General features: G+C 36.2%; 1 protein-coding gene across 8 annotated transcripts; it reads left to right on the top strand.

Moving 5' to 3' along the window:
* Nucleotides 1-129: 129 nt before the first annotated feature.
* LOC122575034 lies at nt 130-21,223 on the top strand. Of its 8 annotated transcripts, none has more exons than XM_043743382.1 (7): nt 132-311; nt 14,324-14,638; nt 14,719-14,978; nt 15,244-15,487; nt 17,436-17,510; nt 17,765-17,902; nt 18,158-21,223. In XM_043743382.1, the coding sequence occupies exons 3-7, from the start codon at nt 14,946-14,948 to the stop codon at nt 18,406-18,408; spliced, it is 741 nt and encodes a 246-aa protein (XP_043599317.1). In that variant the 5' UTR covers nt 132-311; nt 14,324-14,638; nt 14,719-14,945; the 3' UTR covers nt 18,409-21,223. The 8 variants fall into 8 exon arrangements, with proteins under 8 accessions (XP_043599318.1, XP_043599317.1, XP_043599311.1 ...); XM_043743380.1 differs by lacking the exon at nt 132-311 and adding exons at nt 7,558-7,712; nt 13,691-13,908 and having other exon boundaries at nt 14,324-14,978; XM_043743377.1 differs by lacking the exon at nt 132-311 and adding exons at nt 7,558-7,712; nt 13,225-13,908 and having other exon boundaries at nt 14,324-14,978.
* The last annotated feature ends 1,115 nt before the right edge of the window (nt 21,224-22,338 follow it).

Genomic DNA, 22,338 nt, shown 5'->3' with positions numbered 1-22,338 from the left:
TCTCTTTTCCTAGAGTCTCCCCATCGCATATTTTCCCTTCTAGCCCTTGGTTCGTCAGTTTCCCCACGTTCCATTTCCTGTCGCTACCCCCACTGGGAGTTCCGCTCACCGCTGCGAAGCCACGCAGCAAGTAGTCGGTGTACGACCAGTGTCGGGCCAACCGGCAACGTGTGTAGGTGGTACGTTTACCCTCGCGGTTTATTTCGAACTCGTTCGAGTTCCACGAGACGAAACCGGATAACTCGCCAGTGGAAGGAATTCTGCGTCGTCTCGGGCATCGAAACACATCGCCAGACGCAAGAAAGATCGAGGTAAAGTCAGCAGTAGAGCTGGAAGTCCGAATTGTGGTACACGGACACGTGTTGACGAGGTGCCTCGTTGAACAGTCACCCACGCTTTCCTTCCACGCTTATTGTTTCTCTTACGCCATGCCGCATGAATCTTGGTTTTTTCGCTCTCCGCGCCTCGTAATCTCCGCTTTTTACGCCACGACGACTACGACGCGGCCGCTTTGACTTTATTTTTGATGTTGCCCACCTCGCGGACACCGATCCGTGGTTAAACGTATGGCCGTCGCGAAATTTCATGTCGGTTCACGTGTCGATCGTTTGTGTTACGAGGTTTGTTTAATCGGAAACGTGCATGGAGAGGAGATTTGTTGGAACACGATTTCAACGGAAACGTAATACCAGCACCGCTGCTACAGTACACAGTACTTATTCCGTTTTAAACTATGCAGTATGCAATTTTAAACCATCTACATTACTGTTTTTATAGTGGTAATTATATATTGTTTTTATAAAACATTTTCACACGTTCTTATACGTGGATTGTAGATGTTTATGCATATTCATAATTTTATAATTACTATGCTAATGCTGTAACGAGTACTTTATTTTGAATATTTTATACGCTTCTCTATATCATGTATATTTTGTATATTTTTATACAGTTTAAATTTCTCTGAAACGCATAAACAACCGCAGTCTTCTTCTGTTATTTGCTTGTCATCAAATGTAGAAGGAATTATGGAATATTGTTTTCTTTCAATTATATAATGCCATGTTTAAACTAATGTAAAGAAACGAAAGAAGGTTTGAGTTTAAGACAAATTTTATAGCGTCAGTAACTCAGCAGGTCTTATACAATAGTATCTTCTGGGCTAGAACCTTTTTATGTCCAAAGGTACTGTCATAATGAAAAAATAAAAGTCTGCTTTGCAGAAATTTCATTAAAATTTTGTTAGCCGTCACGAAATAAGTGTTTTGGTACTTCCTAAAATTACTCTGTCAACGTCGAGTACTTAAAATGTTACCTTTTTGTCACGCGGGCATTTTATTATTCCAGAATACATATTTTGTTTGCGAGGATTAACGTCGTCGATCTTTGTGAGGTGGATGCCTTCTCGTTCTATTTACAACTTGGTTTCACACCGCGATTCTTAAAATTCGACGAAATTTTGCGGTTACATTGTTTCCGTTTATATTGTTATTGTTCAGTTACGCCTTTAAATAATTCACAAACAGGGAGAGAAGTTCATATGTACTTAGAATGCAAAATATTCTCCCGATATCGCAAACAACGATATTCCAATCGTTCGAGTTTCGATAATCACGCTCGTACGTGGAAATCTATCCACAAAACTTTTTACCTCTTATCACGCGATAAACGGCAGTTTCGCATGCTACGACTAGCTTTCGTAACTTGTAAATTGACTGCGGGTTGAGTTTGGAATTTTCACCCTAACGTAGCTGTGGAGTGTGGGTTCGATATTCGACTGCCCCTGGCTTCCGCCCTCTGGCTAAATCCCCTTTATGCATCCTGCGAACCCCAACTTCGATCCATACACCGAACGACAATAGCAGGAACTTTTCCTTCGAGCTGTTGAAATCAAAACTAGAGATCTAGCTTCGAAGAGTCGCCGTATCTCGTTTTTATTTGCATTTTACAAATTATTTACTTTACTTAAAATCTATGAAACGATTTACTGTAATTTAAAAAAAAGAAAGATCATACTTGTTGTATGTGTATAATTTATGAATGAATCCAGATGTATATCGCGATACGTTATGGTAGTTGAATATCACGCTTCTTTCCACTTTTGTAAATACGAAACATAGATTCTATTCCCGCGGTGAATCCATTAAAAAGTAATACGATAATAATCACGGTATATGTATAACACATAAATTCTTCTCACAGTGGTTGAGATCGATAATAATCATCGTGGAACGGCATTGACACGCTTTTGTTCACTCGACCAGGACTCGTATGAATTTCTAGAACAAATAAAGTGCCATTGAAATGCGTAGTACCAACGCCGATGACTTTGCTGACAATAGGCTTTGTAATGCACCTTGAACTTCTCATCCTATACGCCACCCTAATTAACTTCTGCTCTGGCGCAACGAAATCTTTATAACGGCATGCTCGTTGAGGATTTGAGGATTAATGAAGGAAATGCTGATTTTCGCGTCCTAATACTAGGTGGAAATTGCTCGTAACTTTGCTTACCAATCAGCAGGCTAATGGCAATTAGTATGAAGCGATTGCGTTATTCGATATTGCATTTCTCTTGATTTTCCTTTGATCACGGCCAACAGCAGAAGCTTTTACCACGTTTAAAATCATAACGTGTTAGAGGAACAGTAATTTTATATGTCAGGTGTCAATTTAATTTCTTTTCCGGACACGTGTGTTATTGAAATCTAAAATAATTTACATTTCTAGATCAAAGATCAAATTTCTTTACGAAACGATCGTAAAACTTTTTAAACGTAGAAGATATCACATTTTCTACTTATTTTTCTTTTACGTTTAATCGATTTATACTATTTTCACTGTATCGCTTCGATCGTAATTATACGTAGATATGTATAGTATTAAGCGTGTTCTCTTTACTCTTTGTCCTTCCTTCTTCAAACAGTTCAAGAAGACGGCAGAAGTTATAATCAGTTTTAAACAGTAATCGTGCCCTACAGTTGGTGCCACTCACAATAACAACATTCAGGCTACTATTTTTCACATTACTAAAATCCCATTTTACTTTTACAACGCAGAACGTCATTAACGTTTTTGTTACTCTCCTTACTTTCTGTCGTACTCCCTGAAGCACAAAGATTTATTTCTTCGCTGTGTCATATAAAAATCTTTACAACCTTTACAAATCTACACAAATCTTTACGTCTGTCGCGAGATGCATAAGATTCTTTTGCAGGCAACGATAGTAAGGTGGTTTTTACTGCTTATAGCAAGGATTTGTCACGGGTCATCGAATGTCTTTTGTTCGACGGTTTATGTTCACACGCGAAGATGAAAACTGGCCAAAAGCGATAAATCAGTTACAGCTACTAGACGTTCTATGTGGAAATATTCGCAGTTTAGGTGTCACGGTTAAAAGCACAAGTGAGCTTCGTTGCTTATCCACCATCCGAAGGACTCGTAAAGGTTTTACTTTTTCGTTACGTTACTTCGAATATCTCTTGAACAAGCGGTTAACAAAAGTGGCGAAATATAAATAAAATAGAAAAATCACTATCGATAGATGTAACATAAATTTTGAATTGAAAGTAGTGGAAGATTCAGCACAGTTGGAATTAGTAAAATGCTTTTTAATTTTTCTCCGGTTTTAATTAATAATGAATGATAAAGGGATATGCTTATCAAGTTCGTCCAAGAGAGTGTATCGTATTTGTTATCGTCAAGTTAACGAATATATGAGTGCACAGAGAGTCCTGTGAAAATTGGCTGCGCTTCAACAGCATCAATTATTTCTTCTGCGCTTGCAATATTCGGCGACGAGGCGTAACGCTTTATTTGGTTCGGTAACGGAGCCTCTAGTCCGATTTTAGATCAGAACCATTACTAAACGTTATCAAATGATAAATGTGATTATCTTTATGAATCATTTGTTTAGGAATATTTTTGTCACCGGTTCGTAGCGAATTTTGGCAGACGGTATGTTCCTTTGAACGCGCCCGTTCATGTCCAAAATTTTCACGTATTTTACCCATTTGATCTTTACGCACGTTATTAGTAATTTATTTACGGTTATCGTAAATCACAGAGAGACATTGTCAATATCCTCGAAAGCAAAGATGGATGATCTTATTTCGATGAAATTGATATTAATATTTCGGTGAAAAGTTTTCGTAATCGGAGAAACCGCTCTCGGTCAATAATGATGTAATTTGTTATCGTTTCTCGAATTATTAACTGCGATGTAAAAATTCCAAACTGTTTTCATTCTTAAAGATCGGATGAATGTGTACACGTCTTACGATATTTGCAAATCCCGCTGAATTTATCTCGTGTTTCTTTCTGTACTGATATTTCGCTACTGTCAGCTAGCATCTCTGATATAGTTGCCAAATTATACTGATTTATTAACTTTATCGGAAGATATGTTACGGTATAACGCCGTGTAGAAATTTTGGATTAGTTATTTAACGGAGTTAGCAAGGCTTGACAAAGATAGTATGCCTATCTATCATTTTCATATCCGTGAAAAATACCACGCTTCCATGTGTTACTGGTCTGCTAAATTTTTTAAAAATATCTCAAGCTAATCATAATGCTACGTGACTAACATTTCTTCTTTTCTGTCCTATATTATGGAGCTGTTACATAAGCACATTAAAGCGCGAGACAGAAGGAGGTCTAAATGACGAAGTAGCAAAAGAGCGTATTAAGACCACCGTTAACAATCCTTCTGTATGTTTAATCTCTGCCTGATAATATCGTTTGCGTTAACGGAATTACCGTTCTCTCTATTAGCTTTATCTCAGTCATCCCATTATCCTATTCATACGTTTATTTATTAGCGTGGTTGGCGATTTTAAATACTATCTCTTCTCAAGAGGTGGAACATATAAAATATATTAACCCCTGGCAATTTTTCTATTCGACACGATTGTGGTTCCACATAGTTAGCAAACAGCCGTTAAGAAAATTCCCGAGCGTGCTCTTATCCCCGGGAAAACTCCTCTTATCTTCGTTACGTGGTCATTTGAATAAAAAGGATCCAGCCTTTCCTTTGACGGAAATCCTCGTTTCTTACCCTAATCACGTTGTAAATCCTTACGGTCATCTCAAGGTACCGCTACTCTGAATTTTCTCACGTATTCTCGTGCCAACCAACGAAGTCGGGAAACGTCTGTGTTTACTCGAAGATAGCTCCCCAGCTTTTGACCATTGTATTTATACCGTCCAACCAAAACAGACGGACTGCATACATCAGCCTTTAAAACACAGCAGTTTGAAAAACAAAAGGAGAGAACAGATTGTAAGGAGTCTGGTCAATGTTACTGGAATTACAAATTAATTCGATACAATGAACCGAATCGACGAAAGACACGAAAAATAGCAACAGAGGAAGCTGGAACTGTCGTGATACATAGATGAAGCGAATTGGCTTTGAACTCTGGATTCTTTTCGCTCGTATTTATCAACCGACATGTGACCGTTTTTCTTCCTCATAGATAATATACGACTGCAACAGTTTGTGCGTCGAAATGAGAAACATTTAGACTTTAGACAACCGGAGTATGTTTGTACTTCGTCCGTGTTTCAAATGATTCAAAGCTGTATGGAAATTTTAAAAGCTTTGAAATTCTACGCGTGGGATTTATTTCGTAGCAATCGGATTCCATCGTTGAGAAATATATTATTCGAAAAAAGTTGCTATTTCGTAGAAACGAGACAGAATAAAGAGACAAAAACCTGTCGTGAAAAGTAACTTTGTTCCTTTTTCAGTCCAGTTTAATTCCGGTTGGCCGTATAAAAATTTCCATTTCTCCGATGCTACGAAGTGCGAGCGTGTTATTAAGAAGCCACAGAAGGATGAAAAGTTGGCAAAAATATTTCCAAAGTCTATAGTATACATATTCTGGATAATAACGAAATTATTTTATCGTCGGTGTTACTTAAAGAAAGATCGCGAGTGATAAGAGCCGCGAGTTTAATCAACAAAAACGTGTTGCGTGCCACGCAATTGTCGTAGGTCGTCGAGAAATTATTTAAAAATATAACTACTGCCAGGGACCTATTTCTGGCGAAGACTGGCTGGCCGATCGTTCCGAGTTCGAGGCTCGTTCGTCGCGTCGCGTCGGGTTGGGCTGAGTATACGCACGCGATCTGCACTGACACGTGTCGACGTTCTACTCGGTGTCAATCGCCTATTAATGTTACCCTGTCTTCTCAATTTACCAGGGAGTTACGTGGATCGATTTGTCAGATATGTGAGAGATACCTGTCACGCGCAAATTGATCGATTCGTTTCAGGAGTTTTATTTCAAACGCTCGGTCGGAGTTCTTAGATCTCATACCCTAGACGGTATCGGTGTTTATCTGTGAAATTAATCGAAAGCTTCTGTCGGTTTCGGTTAATTAATCGGAACTACCTAACATGTTTAGTGTTTCGGGAAACTGTAATTAATATATTTGGTAATTTCCGACGTGTTTCCAACACTGTGTCTCGCGCAGCACGCGATGCGTTAGTAATTAGTGTTAATCGCATTTAGCGATCCGCGAGGGATTCCATCAAGGGAGTTGGCAGCTTACTGACATGTGTAAATACGCAATTGAGTATTATCCTTGATTCGCTAAAATTTCCAACGATTGGACATCAACGTAATTACTGATAAAATCTCTACATTTCCGAAAGCAATGTATATTGCGAATATTGAACGAGCACGACGAGAATAATTACGAAACTTCGATTTATAATTATAACGTAGAAAGTTTTGAAGTTCACCGTGACGCCTTCGACGTAAGATTATTATTCTTCCTGCTAATTTTACATCTTGTCAACAATCGTGCTTCTTAGCTTGTATGTTATTCCTGTATTTATTTTCCTGCGAAGTGTATGAAGTTGACTAAAATGATGTCATAACGTGGAAAGCAACTTTCCTGTCAGATCAACTACCTTGTATAAACCGATATACCAGAACGAAATTGTATTTCCCGTACTTTAGAAAATTCTCAGAACTCGGAGAAAAATTCTGTTGCTTATATGCATATAAATGCGTGTATCAATATTTTTGCCGAAGTTTCGGAACCAACTTTACTGAAAAATCTCCTTGCAATTTCTTTACATGTTTACTATTTTAATTTACTTTATTTCTTGAGAATAAAATATTATAGTTTTCGCGCACTCTTCGATTAATTTATCAACATTGGAAGATCCAAAAGAGCACCAAAGAATGACAAATTTATTATTATTGATACTAAACCATCGCCATTATTAATACCGAAATTATACATTTTCCCATTTACAAGACTTGGCACTTACTAAAAGCTGAATAAGACTCTCGGTATCTTTCGTTTCTATTATCCTTGTGTCGCTTTTCTATCGGTTGATTCGCTTGAAACCGCGTTGAAGCACGAACGATTGCTGACTAGTCTGGCGGGTGTTAAGTTTTCTATTACAATGAATCGAGAATGTAGGCCAATAATAAATTGACGCGGACGCTTAGATCGATCGATAGGTACGGTGCATTTAGAGAGCAACAATGACGTTCCTGTCAGGTAGTCATCGTGTTCGTTGATTTGAATTTGCTCATGAGCAAACAAACCCCTCAGATCTTTGGCTCTGATTCTATTCTAAGCAGACGTCCGTGTATTTCCGCTTGTCTTCGACGGTTCAGGGCGAGAGTAGCATCGACGGAAATTTAGGAACGCTGTAACTTCGTGTTTCGCCGTTATATTCGACGGTAAGTCCCATAAACTCCTTTGCCATCCACAACGATCAATCATCGACGTAGTGGATGAGACGGAGAGAGAGAGAAAAAGGAAGGAAAGAGGAAGAAAAAGAGACGAGGACGCTACGATGACGATAAATCGACGAACATTTCGTTTGGAACGTCGTTGTCTCAGTGGCATTTGTTTCATCATTTTTATTTTGCTCCTTTGGCAAAAGCTGTCCTGTCCGGTAGCTTCTTTTTATCTTTTTAGTTTTCCACTTTTGAAACGAAGATGAAAAAGAAATTGCTGCTTTCAAACGGCGGAATAATCGACCGTTTCGCTTCTTTAGTTCTCCCTTCTATAACTTATTGAAAAGTATTCCCCTTTCTTCAGCGTAACGGAGTCGTAAAATTGTTCGTTTTTAACAATTTGGCGAACAACATGATTGTAAAAGTCATCCTTACAGCACGACATTAAGAAGCTCGTTTGAGAAAGATTTCACAACCGTAACAATAGACTCTGAATGTGGGCCAAATATTTTTTACGTCGATTCTTATAGTCATTGTTGTGCAAATTTTATTATTCCCGTTGTTCAAGGTACAGGCTTCAAGAAATAGATTTCCTCCACCTCCTTTTATTTTTCTAATATTTCCTTGGAAACTCGAATACGTACCGATGGGAAATAGATTTACATATGTTTACGTAGGTCTATGTTTTATGTATTGAAGCAGAAAAAGTTGAAGAGAGAAACTCGACAGGTCGAGATAAAAAATCAGACAGATGTAAAGACTGTTCGTGACAGTTTTATCACTCACTTTTAAGGTACTTTGTAGTAGATTAGATAACAGACTCGGAGCAATCGAATTTCTTTTTGAACTTGTATAAATTTATGGCAGTGTACTTAATAAAAAAAAAAGGAAACATTCAAATTTTCAAAACATCTATGAAAGACTGCGATTTATCATTTTAATGAGTTTGGTAACTGTAGTGTTAAGAAGTTCTACATCGATTTGGAGAGTATTTGGTCCGTCCCAGCGAATGAACAGGTGATCCATATATTTCAGTCCATTAAAAGGCGGATAAATGTTAGAAAAGAACGGCGTAGGGAGGAAAAAAGGCGGCGATATTCAAAAATAGCCACTGTGGGTGTCGTGTCTACAGTCTGACAGATTGTTGCACGGTTCGCTTTGTCAGCATTTATAACTCCATGCGCAGTGTGCGCAGCTGCAGCTGCGGTTAAATAAACCGGTGTGCAGCGTCGTGCTCTGCGGTTCTGCGCTTGTAAACGAATAAAACAATAGCGAGTGCATTGACGTCATCGTCGCAATGAAAAACGATGAACATCGATAACATCGAACGCTTGACTTTTATGTATCGTTAACACTTTGAGATGAAATGGTTCAGCCACGTGCACTCTGTAATCTTAGGTTGGACTCTGTCGGCACCGATCGTTTTTTAATTTCGTACCGTTTGCCTTTGCGCAAGGAACCTTTTCACTCGGACATCGACATCGTTCGTAAATTTCACGACGATTATGAATTTATGCCAACTTTAGTTTGTAGTTTATAATGGGATTTTTTTCCAGCGTCGTCTCTATATTTGGTATGACAGATTCCTAACATAGCCTACTGAACTCTTTGGACGAGACATCTCATTGACCGAAATTTTCATTATCGTTCGATTGAATGAATTCGATTATCAAGGGTGCGGATTCCCATCATTTGTACCAAAAAATATAGATACTGTAGAGATCGGTAAATTTCTATTGGGAATCAATTCAATGGACTTGGACAAATAGAGTTTTACCGTAATTCGCGCCAAACTTTGAACGTTCATTCAAGGAGTTAGGGTAAAATTCAATCTGTGACACATTTTCTCTGGTGATGTAAAAGGGTCAGCGATGTTGTGAGAGGACCAAATGATGAAACTGGCATACCGAGGATGTCAGCAAAATTCGTATTATTGTAATATTACAGAATAAGTCAACGAAGTTATTTGAACAAATTGCCACTGAAACCTACTTAACTCGTGTGATTTAATAGTACACCGCGCCAACAGTTCAAAAATTTGCCATTTGCCACTTGTTTCACAACTAAAAATTGTACGATCAAGTTGAAAGTTAAGTAGTAGTGCTTATCGTCACTAAACTAGGACAAAGTGCATAACGAAATGGAGCATGTATGTAATATATAAGTCTATAAGATCCATAAGTAAATAATGCCATTACCCTATTCTCAACTCTAATAACAAGAGTTTAAATCACTATTACTTTGGTTCGAATCTGGAATAAAAATTAAATGCCAATCTTCTTCGTCGTTAACCAACGGACTTGTAAATATGATTATACTTTTACGTGCGTGTTTAGTTTTTCATTTCCAGAAATATTCGTAATATTTCATTAGGTGTCTTGGAATATGCACTAGGAAAATTATGTAATCGTGCTATTTATACATGTTAGAAATTGTTGGCGACAAATTTTGACGAATAATGCCAAGTCTAATTATTTCACTAATTAATTTCTTGTTAATACTGTATAAATTACCGACCAGAAGTTTGAGACCACCGCGCGTTCCATCGAATCCGCAAGGTAAAAAAGAACTTCGCTCGAAATCCTGTTAGCTTACGCTTCGTTACACACCTCCAACATTATAATTAACGTTCATCGTATATTCGAATAAATTTATGAACAGCATCGAAATATAATTCTTTGGGAATATCGCGAAAATTATAACTTTAATTTCCTGGTAGCTGCTCCTAGCGAATGTCAGTTAAGCTACAATCTTTTCCTCCGTTGCAAAATTAATGAACGGAACAGAGATTCTAATTTTGTACCGAAAACATAGCTTCTCGTTTCACGAGTGAAAGCAACGCTGTCCAATGGAAATAAGGTTAATTCGTTCTAAAATTGTGCGGGAAAATCAAATTATTAGCAACGTTCGTGTAACGGAATCTTTTTCACGTGGAGGCAAAAAACCAAGTTCATTAATGCGCCATGAAAGTGAAAAAGGGAACGTGTTTCGTAAAAACTAGGCCAAATGCCGGTAATTCCTCAGCTCGATGGAACCTCCTATGACCCTGTCTTCGCTATATTATACCTGTACGATCTGCCGCAATGACTTTATTAATAAAATTATTTATCATTTTTATGAAACACCCACCCTGAAGGCACAAAGGAATGTTTTGATGTTATTGGAATACTTTGCCCGGGAAATAAAATTACGTCAAATAGCTTCTCTTAAAAAAAAAAAAAAAAATTCAATTTCTGGGAAACATAGGATACGAACGTGTTCTAGGTTTTAAAAAGATCTGAAATAATTCTGCAAAGTTTATTCTCTGGTCAGAGATGAAAAAGAAAAAAATATGCGGTTCTGTAGTTTCATATGTCACAAGTTAAACTCGCTATACGATATAAAATCAGCAAAACAGCCTATTTTTTCTCTTTCATTTTGTAAGAGAGGTTTTAGGAAGAACTTCCTACAACATTTTTAAACAACAGGGAATATTGGTATATCGATATGATTACTTTGTGTTACGTGACTGTACATGATAATTTATGTCTACAGATAGATCACGAAGATCGTTTTTCACGATTTGCGAGTCTCATAAATTCATGTCTGCATGTGTGCTATGATAAACACATCCATCGACAAATCGTAGGCTTTAAGATACTTTTGGCGATCGTTCGATTGCCAGTGGTAGTTTCTTTCGCGTAATATTCTGATCGTTTGATCGCTTGATATTAAAACTGAAACACGATATGACAGTTGTAGCATCCATCGAGAATAATAATTCATTATTAAAATATATTTGCGTGTTTATTATCTTTCCTTAAATAGATTTCTCAGCAGCCTTTTTCTCTACGATCTCGTACGAATTTAATCTTAATATTATTTACAACAAAGTCCCAGTTTTCTAAACACTGTTGATGAAATATTGCTTTCAGCATACAAGTAGAATTTTCCTAGTAGTTGAGTAACATTTAATTTACGATTTCTATAAAAAGAAATATTTTTGTTCCATTTTACCTAACCATTAATTTCGTATATGAAACCTACCCGTGTATTCTTGACATCGATTAAATTTTTGCCCCTTTGTGCGCAGAAGGGGTTCGCGTTAAACCGCCTTTTATTGAAATACTACCAATTTCAGCAAAATGGATGTATTTTGTATCGGACGAGTCAGACTGTGGAACAAACATAATTAAAATTTTAATAAACAGCAAAAGGATTCTATACCTCGTGTATAATAATTGGAAGAAGTCCGGATAACAGATATAAACCAATTTTCCTACAGACATCAATCACTATTAACAATATGTTGCTTTGTATAATAAATATTTACATTTCTATATATTTAGTAATAACATTCATTACCAAAAATTCCTAGAATGGATATTACCAGTATTTACTTATTCTTGTACCATGCGGGCCAACACTCTGCAGGAGAAACAGTCTCCACATGCCAGTAACGCAATACGTACTTTGTTTGTGTTTACATATTCCTATCCTGGATTGTTTACTCTGCGTGCTCTATGCCAAAAGTGCTACGAATTAATTGTTCGGAAAACATTAATTAGTAAATGGTCTCATTGAAGCGTAGATTTCATCAAAGATTACGAAACGATATAGAGTAAATCTTTGATTTACCGATGCCTACCAGTCGATGTTGTCTTGCCAAAATGTTCCGTTTCTGGTAAACAACTCATGCGACTCATACCTAGTTTCTCAACTCTCGTATTATACCTGCGTTCGTCGTGTCTATTTTCTCTTTGTACGTTTCACGCTCAACGAATATAGGCCGATTAACCGGAAAAATATAAAAAGAAATCCATAAATTGTCTATTTTATAATCTGTAAATTCTATTCACGATCTCTAGTTAGAACCGCCTCTTTTCTATTTTCGTTCTGTATCGAATTATTCAAACATCACGTCGATAACTTTCATCCCTCGCGCATCTGACGAATTCGAAGGAATTTCTCTAGACAGTGACTTCTAGATCTCTGAATTAAGATTCCTGGATGAATATGGTTCAATGATCATGACAAAATCATTAGCATCTGCGCCAGTCACTGACGTAGTAGCTAGTATCTCGCTCTAGACCTTTCAGATCTATAAGCACGCATTTGTAAATTTATTTTCGTATTAGCCTTCTTACATTTTGCATTTCATATCGCTGAAAACGATACAGGACAAAATTTTCGCATTGTCAACGTCGTTGTCCGCGCCGATGGAGTATAAAAGGTCAAAATGATTGCACTCGAGGATCGATGTCTCCTTTTTCACAACAATTTTGAAAAATTATAAGCCGAACAGATAGAGGAACTATGTACATTCATCATGTTCGATTAATCTTGTTCTAGTTTGTTTACATTTAAACTGGCGCATCGGATTACGATTAGGAAAAAATTATGATTAAAAATGTTTGGATTGTGATTAATACAACCATTCATAACTTCTCGGATACTTTACGTTCAATCATAATAGCGGCGCGAGAGCTAACAAATGATTGGTTAGATTAACGCAGTTACTTTGTTGGAACAGGCACGGTACAAAATTGTGGATTTCGTTGACAAAACAAATAAATTCACACGTGACTATGCACGTCTAGGATGATTGTTCACATTTCACGTTTTTTCCATTGAGATTATTCTTCCTAATCCTGCGTTTTCTGAGAACATGACAACAAAATTCTACACTTGGCATGGTGCATTATTTAATTTGGCTGCTTCGAGGAGTTGACGTGCTGTAACCTTGTAGTAAAGGCGAATAGAATGAAATTGATACGTTTCGGCAGAAGGTCCAGCTCTTGCCAAATTATTTCAGGCACGTAGTAGTATAATTTACTTATATATGTTTCTTCGTGCTTTGCATTGTCGTTTTTCAAACCACAAACTCGTAGTTTTTTTGTCTGCATAGGAGATACTGCGTTATTTCACTGTATATCAGAATATTACAAAGTTGATATCATTAACTTAATTGTAAGGAGTTCCATTCAATTATTATGCAGTCTGGTCCCTGAATGGCTCACATATCAAAGTTTGCGGCAATAAAACGGGTAAATAATTAAAATGGGAGATATGACAGTAGCTCACAAATTATTCTTGACTACGCCCAACTCTCAGCCATAAACCCTAAAGACACTTAAAGCCAAGGAATTTTAAAATTATACTGGCGTGCGAGCCACTCAACTTCGCTCAACTCAACACTAAAATATTACTATACAACGTAAGTTAAGTAATCTTAAAAGCATCAGATAAAGTAGATGGATACAACCTACGTTGTGCAATACAAATTTGTTACCAAGTTAATAAATCTAAAATTCGTCCTTCTAATTTCCATTGTGTTTGTTTATTTCGTGTTTGGATAAACGTGTAATGTACATATTATGTTAAGCCATGTTTGATCAGTTTACAAAGTTAATAACCATATTAGTGTACAGAATAACGGTATAATAATCGCGGCGAAGAGAGCCAAATATTCGTGGAAATTTCAAATTCGTGCCAAATAATTGTAAGTGATTTATGAAAAGATGGATATGTGATTGGAATTGACTGTCAAAGAACTCGGATGTTCTTTGTTATCGTATCGATTGTCTACGCAGCTTCTCTATCGTGAATTTTTCTTTTCTCTACTTTTGCAGGTCTTGTTAAACAACATTTCAGGAAACTGTGAAACTACGTGAATTCAAAGTGATCGTAAGAAGAAACTTTCTTTTTGAAGAGTTATAAAGAATTAAAATTATAATCATCGAAATACAGAACAGAAGAAAAGAAATGGAAGCTACTGAGTGGAATATTACTGGGGAAAGTTACACAAATGATCGAAATGAATGCCTGAAAGAAATAACGAAGATGTTCGAGAATTAAAGAGAAGGAAAGCAAAGAAGTTGAAACCTTTCAGGAAGCTTCTCATTGATTCCTGTAAAAGTAAATCTCGAACCAATCAGAACAACTATGTAAATGAATTTCTAAAGATTTAATACAAATGTCACTGTAAATTTCACGTCTAATGAAATATTGACAATTTCTTTATAAGAAAACAGATTCAGTAAATATTAAGAACATTCGGAAAACCGACAAGTACATAATTAGATATTAGTTTTATCAAAACTTTTCTGTGCCATCTGAAAACGTCAGCTCTGAATATGTAACGAATGCAATATGGTAGCGCAGTAAGCAAAGTGATTAAGTCGGACCACAAAGGAAAAGTAGACCGTTACGTCTGCCAAATAGGAACTCCAGGTATTCAAAGGATTGAACAAAATGGCGAGTCGAATGAAAGCGTTATACAATCAGGTACAATATCATACGTTTTTGCTTTTATTTCTGCCTCGTCTCATTTTATAATTAACCGTTTCAACTTCCTGTTCACTGCATATGCGATAAAAGATTCTAACAGAACGGTTCCCTAAATTTTCTCTGCGAACGTAACAAAATTTTTAATGAAAATAAAATATTATAATCAAATATTTGTATATATTTATAAGTGTTTATTTTTACAAACTAAAAAACGGGACTGAGATGAAATTTCTGGATATTTCGCGTGCGTTTTGTTGTACAGGTAATCTTCGAGAGGCGAATTCTTCTTGGTTGTACTGTTCTCGTTGGCCTGTCAGTGTGCATATGGTCGATTGCCATTGGAACCGATCACTGGTTCACAGTCGAAGCACCGGATGAAGGAGGTTTACCCCTTGGGGATCCAAGCAAAGGTAGACGATTAATCTACAAGCATATGGGTCTCTGGAGAGGCTGTGTGGAAGGGACCAAGCCACAGTCAGAAAACTCCACCGAAATGATCCCCTACAGTAAGTGTATGGAATGTTTGAAAAATGTTATCGAATATTATCCCCCTGTCCCCGTATTTTCTCGACACAACGTTGAAATTTGAAAGAACGACCCATTTCATTTTTATATTATTTTCACGTGATATTGGAAAGTTCGGTCTGCTGTGAAACGTGGAAAACTTAATAAAACGAAATTGCTGTTCAATCGGATAGCCATATTTTATCGGTCACCTAAAGTGAGTTTAATGACTTGAAATTTACTGGAAAAACGGAGCCTTGTAGCTGATTTACGTTTATGAAGTTTAACTTTGATCAAAGTCATGGTAAAAAGAAGTAAACTCAACACAGCCAAGTTATTCGCTTTGTAGTTGGCTCGAACAACTCTCGTCATGCCTTCCCAATAATTAAACCAGCTATACGTAATTTAGACTCGGGCGAGCTCGTGACAGAAACGACAATACACTCCGTTGGAAACGTCCACTGAGCAATTTTACATCTTCATCAAATTAATGGCAAAGAATTCCACACCTGTGGAACCTGAGGGATAAGAGACGTGCCACGATATGTCGGCTGTTCGAATGACGATGGCGTCGTTTCAAAAAAGGCGGGTTCGATAATCGATATACATAAAGAACAAATGCATTCTGAAACCTCGCTCGTTAGTTTCCCGTGCTTTAAATAGAAACAGTAGAATAAAATTTCATTAGTTGTAACACTATGTTAGGCAAACGACCTTCTGCAACATTGATAATTCATTTTTAACAAAGTATACGCATGCATACGTTCTTTCAACGTTGAACGATCAGAGTTACTCTCTTTCGCCTACAGTTTCCATCATTTACACCACGTTAAACCAATACGCACCGTTGCCCAACAGACTTTGATTTATCACACTTCTGCTTAAAGAAGGCGGATATTCATCCACTATGTCATCCGGAGATTTACCATACCTCAATAAACCAAGCTCGATTATAAACCTCTCTTGGTACTTAATTTATACGTTTGCTCACACTTTGATGCACTAGCCTGGTAAACTTTAAATAAAAATCTACGAGTACAGATTTCTCTTTTCTTTCACAATTGCTGCAACTCCTCTTATTATCGTAATGTTTTTAAAATACATCGATTTAAGCCAAATATCGTCGATAGAATTTTTGCTCTTCCCTCTTCGAATTTGTCGCCACAATATCGCAGATTCGACGCAGTTAGAGACCTAAAGAAGAAAGAGGAGTAATTCTCTAACCAAAACAGTTAATTTCACTCCTTGTAGTTAATTATGGCTATGTCAGAATCCACATCTGTAGCTGCACACTGACTTGTCATACGTCACGTCCACTGTTCCACATCTGTGCTTCATCATGCATATGCCAGAACTGAGTTAGATAACCGTAATATCATCATAAATTGTCCAGGGATCGATCATTTCCCTCATCGTATCTTCATCTTTAAGATTTTCATCTTGTTTTCAAAATTTATCCTTGTACTAACACGAAACGACACTTCCCATATTTTTAGACGACACGTGTTCACTGAATTTTTATCGTTAAATCGTTTATCTAATTCGACGTCTTTACGTGGAAATTCCTAATCATATTCGTTAAGGTGTGATGGATTCAAGTTTCGTCGACCGTAGCTCGTGTAATCGAAGGATTAAATATCATGTGGTATAAATATTGATCACGGTCTCATTGTCTCCCAGTTCCGTTTAAAGGCTGCGCGTAAAAATAACTCACCATGACGCGAGACACGAACGAGGCGTTCCAGGCAAAGAAAGATAACCAGGATGAGAAAATAGTAAATGGAAGCTGGGAGAGAAATGAAGATGGATAGGGTGATTACTGTAAACCAGGGATTTAACGCAAACTGATTCGTGCATCACGCTTGCAAACAACGGACCGAAGTCTACATTAATCAAGCGGTTGTTTAACTTTTAATTTAATATCCAACATTTTCATCTTTTTTCTTTCAGAGGAGTGCAAGAATCAGGACATGTTCCCAACCGAGAAGCAGTTCAAATTGAACCCGGGATTAAACACCGTAGTCAGTAAGTGAAACTAAATTACCAGCGAACTGTTCTATCTTTTTTTAAATTCTTTTTCGAGGAATCATCCTCTCGAAATACGTTTGCTCGAAATACACGGAGACATTTGTTTAAAAAATACATTATCATTGTGGACCTTGTACAAAATGAAACCTATATGTGCTTGACTAATCGAAAGATAGGCGATACTATTAATTATAAAAGAAATTTGTGAAAGCATCGCCACACTTGAATTACCCTCGATCTATCACTTGCAGATTATTCGAGGACACAGGCATCGTTCGCGATAATCAGCCTGTTCGTGATGATAATGGGCTTTTCTTTCTCGATCTACACGTTTCGTAATCCACGATATATGTTCAAACGATTGGCTGGTGGAATACATTTCATTAGTGGTAATTAACACAATTACTAGTTTAATTTAGTAACTGTCATGGATACAGATTTATTATTGGTTTATTGAATCACTGCATTTTTTGTTCTATCTCTCACTCTATGTTTCGTTTTATTAACGCGAAGATCTCGTAAACTTCCGATCTAGCGTTTAATTTTTAGTAGCTCTACGTATAATAGATCTCAAAGCTGTATGTTTTATTATCCTTAACTTACGACGTTTTAACGATCCAATCATCGTTTTTATCTCGTTACAGCCGCTTGTAACATGGTGGTGATACAAGTGCTTCTGTCCTCGATCGAGTTCGAAAGCAAACATGTACACACAACATTTCCAAAGGGTGCAACCATGAGGTACGACTTTTCTCTGATTCTGGCCTGGATAGTATTTCTCTGCAACCTGTTCGCGGGTTGTGCCTTTATGGTGTTCTCTAGGAAGCGGAAGAGGGACAAGGCACCGACGGAAGAAATTGCGATGGCTGACGAACCGACCATAATCGGTCGTTGATTCGTCTTCGATTATTTCCTAATAATTGATAAATTCGACGTACATTGTTGGAGACTGTCGCCTGTGCGAGAGGAAATTTGTGATTCATGGAGTGAATTCGATGAAAGTAAAAGACGCGAACGTACTACATATCGTACGTAACGAAATCATGTGGAGACAATCGTTTAAAGATTGCTTGAAACGATAAGCGAACGATAGCAAGCTTGTAGTTGTAAGTGTCTTAAGAAAATGTTTTAAGAAAATGGATAAAGTGCTGGATGCATTTTGTGACGAAAAGAAGAAGAAATTGGATATCGGTGCATTTGTAGAGTAATTTTAATTCTGATTATCTTCATGGTTAAATAACTAACTTTCGCATACATTTCTCTATCCAATTCGTCAACATTGTTAACGTTATTGTTAAAAGACAGAACGTAAATGTACTTCGATATTCAATTTTCCATCTCCCCCAGGTGGTTGGATTAATCGATGCTATTGTATCGATACTCTAAGAGAAAAATGTATTGAACATTTCGTAAACAAGATAGAAATAATTTATTGACAACAGATACTATTTTTCTATCATATCGGAATATGGAAGTTCAGAATACTGGGACCATTTAACAGAAATTGAAATATCCCTCGTCGAATATCTGCCAAAACGAGCGTAATAAATTTGACGTAAATAACAATTCTAAAAGCAACTTGTCTGCAAGGCGTTGATATTAAAACTCGGCCCGAAGCAAAGCTTTCAATGGACGATTACACGCGTATTTGAATAAATGGTAACTGAGTACGAAAATAAGATATTATATACAACAATCAGATTCTGAGATAACCACCAAACTATTTATTTTTTTACACGAAAGTGTATATTTTTCTACCTTCTTCAACAATATACTCGAGAACTTTAAAGACTAGAGATATAGTAAACGAGAAAATATTTTGGATCTTCTCGACGTAATTTGCTATATGTATATGTAACAATGTTAAAAAGACAATATTTCTGTATAAATAGATATTCGATATTCTAGGTGAAACTCGGTGTCGAAATTATGCCCAAAGAAGAAGATAGATATTTAGAAATAGGAATGCCGAAACAATTAGTAGTTACCCTTATTTTCTGTGCAATCTACCAAGTCTAGAAACTATTTTGGAATAACCTTATACCATAAGTGAAAGCTGTCGTATTAATTAAACTCAGAGAACAACGTTCAATTATGAAACTTCACGAACCAGCAATTTTGGGGGAGTTAGGAATGGAATTATTTCGAGATACACGAGAATATTACAAGTTCTTGGATAGAATGGAGTTATTGTTAGTTACGCGAATTAAAACAAGTTTAATTAGCAATTGACTAATTGCTAATAAGTGCGATATATTCGTATGTAATATACGTATAATTTTGAAAATCTCGATGTTTAACAGAAGGAAGAGTGTCGCTTACTTTTGCCAAGGTCCATAATTTCATTACGCGTCTAAAAAATAATTTATGTACTTAAAAAGCTTACGCTTAAGTTATTTAATTATTATTACATAACATTAGTTATTTAATTAAGGAATAATAATTAAATTATTGTTTATCAAAAGCAAGCAATTAAGATGCGTAAAAGACTTAAGGATCTGAGCAAAGTTACGATGATTATTAGGTAAATTTACGATTCTAGTCATCAAAGATGCTACACCAATTGTACAATGACTAAGCGAATGAAATATTTGCACAAAAGTATGCTTAATATCAAGATATTCCGCTACTTCAAATGATTATTTATTAAGTACCACGATGTTAGTCGATAGAGATTTAATATTCAATCGTACAACTTTTACATTATTATTTATCTTAACACTCGTTAAGGGCACGTTAATCAAAGTTCAAAGACATGATTCTTCATGTAAAAGATTATAGAAGATTAACTCTATGTAAATAATATCAATCTTTATCTCTCGATAAATTGAGAATGGTGCAAGGGAAATATTATCGAACTGTAAATTGTTTCTCTACTTACTTACTCGTACAAAGTGTTCGTGTTTCAAGCATACATTTTTTCGAAACGAGATATCTGCTTTTTGCACTATTCTCATTTTCAAGCGTTCGATTACAGGAAGTTTCAGCAACTTTCTGGGATCCTGAGAATCGCGATTTCTACGACGATGATTCCTCATCATCTTATTCATGGCATAAATCCATACGCACATTTGAGAACTCGCGAGTAAGTATTACTTGAACGAGTCTTTTTACGTCTGCATAAAAGATGAATTTGCGCCATCGATATCACTTATATTGTTATCTAAGATGTATCGCTCTTTGTGGTTGTTTGAATTTTAAGAATTTTATTGTCCTCCGTACAAAAGATTATGTAAATCAAAGTTCGCTAATTAAAATTCTGGTTCTGATTTCACAACAAATATACTAATTGTTCATCGTAACAATTAAAAAAGAACGTACAAATACATATATATATATACACATAGTGCCAGTATAACTCGAGAAATTAAATACGAATTAACGGAAATTAATGTAAAATAACGAGAACGTGATTTCACAATTTGTTTTAATTTACAAAACTAACGCAGTCTCGTTATCGTTTAAAGTTCTTGTACTATTTGAAGAACAGATCGATTATTTTATATAGATTAGCGAACATTGATTTCAGAATGAACTGCACAAAAGTGTCTGATTGAAAGTTCCTTCGCCTTTTGCTTGTTGAGTATAAGCAGCTGCCCACGCGTTCTGATAAAAGACATTTACTTTATACACGTGTACAAGACCATGAAAATAAATGTAATTGCTCTTTTCCACGATCGAAATAAAGGGTATTCACAAGTACGGTAAAATATCGATAATTATCGTTCTAGAACGAGAAATGCTCTCGCAGACGATTGGCTCGTATTATTTGTTACGTAATTACTAATTGTAGCCACATATTACGATGCAATTAGTAAATTCTATATCAAATAATAACGATTGTTAATTTGCAATTGGTTGTCCATGATTGGTTTATCAAACCGGAAGTTCAAACTGGATGTTCAAACCGAAAGTTGTTCTTTAATTTGATTCGAATTTCAATCGAATTAAAAAACGAAAATCGAAAAGGGAGGATAAAGTGCCAACTTCAGTTGGTGTTGTATTCATTGCATCGAATCTCACTGTTCGGATATTTTTAAATTTTTATTTGCTTCGCGATGTTCTCGTGGAAAATATGAAGATGTTTTTGTAATAACAGTAGTTTTGTCAAAGCCATATACTAGTGATCTGGATCCAGTATGATATTCTGCCAAGATCTGAAGTGTTCTAATTTAACTCTGTCTTCATATCCTTTGTTTCTAAGTTTATCAACTTTCGTATTAAAATTAGATATACGATAGAATTTCGTTCATTTGAAACTGTTGCAGGATAAGAGGTTCGTATAACTAAAGTTCATATATACGTAAGAGTACACTGATTCTTCTTACTACTTACGATTTCTCGTTCATATAATGGTGATTCACGTTCAGATAAATTAATTCAATCACTAATACTAACACTAACTAAAGTTTTGTTTAAATGAACAGAGCGCGTTTAAACAGACTAATTACATTCGGCACCATATTATAGATTGTAGGGGGCGTAATAGAAACTCTGAATGGTCGGTATTACAGATCATATTTCACATGATTATCACCACAGTTGCTTCTGTTTACAGATGGCGCGTGTGAGATCCCGCCATGTGTTCCTATAATAAAAAGTGTTCAGTCTATACATATACATACTTTCAATTGGATATTTAAGTACAATTTATACTTTATCAAGGGTAATATAGGGTTTTATAATGAAATTTCGACGTATAATTTATTTAAGTAGTGAAGTTAAAGTGCAGAATGTAGATTTACGCGGAGTGATTTTGTTGCTTCCTTATATTGTTGGACAATTTGGAGTTTACAAGACAAGAATTGTGTATGTAAATTTTCTT

This window comes from Bombus pyrosoma, linkage group LG14, assembly GCF_014825855.1.
Source record: "Bombus pyrosoma isolate SC7728 linkage group LG14, ASM1482585v1, whole genome shotgun sequence".
Taxonomy (NCBI): domain Eukaryota; kingdom Metazoa; phylum Arthropoda; class Insecta; order Hymenoptera; family Apidae; genus Bombus; species Bombus pyrosoma.
Note: the sequence above shows the minus strand (reverse complement) of the source record. Positions and strands in the feature narration are given on the sequence as shown.

What these genes read in the sequence shown, in the direction of transcription:
- LOC122575034 (XM_043743382.1), top strand. Translation starts at nt 14,946, where the DNA reads ATGGCGAGTCGAATGAAAGCGTTATACAATCAG. An exon ending in TGAAAGCGTTATACAATCAG is followed by an intron (nt 14,979 to 15,243) that starts GTACAATATCAT and finishes TTTGTTGTACAG; the next exon opens with GTAATCTTCGAGAGGCGAAT. An exon ending in GGGATTAAACACCGTAGTCA is followed by an intron (nt 17,511 to 17,764) that starts GTAAGTGAAACT and finishes TATCACTTGCAG; the next exon opens with ATTATTCGAGGACACAGGCA.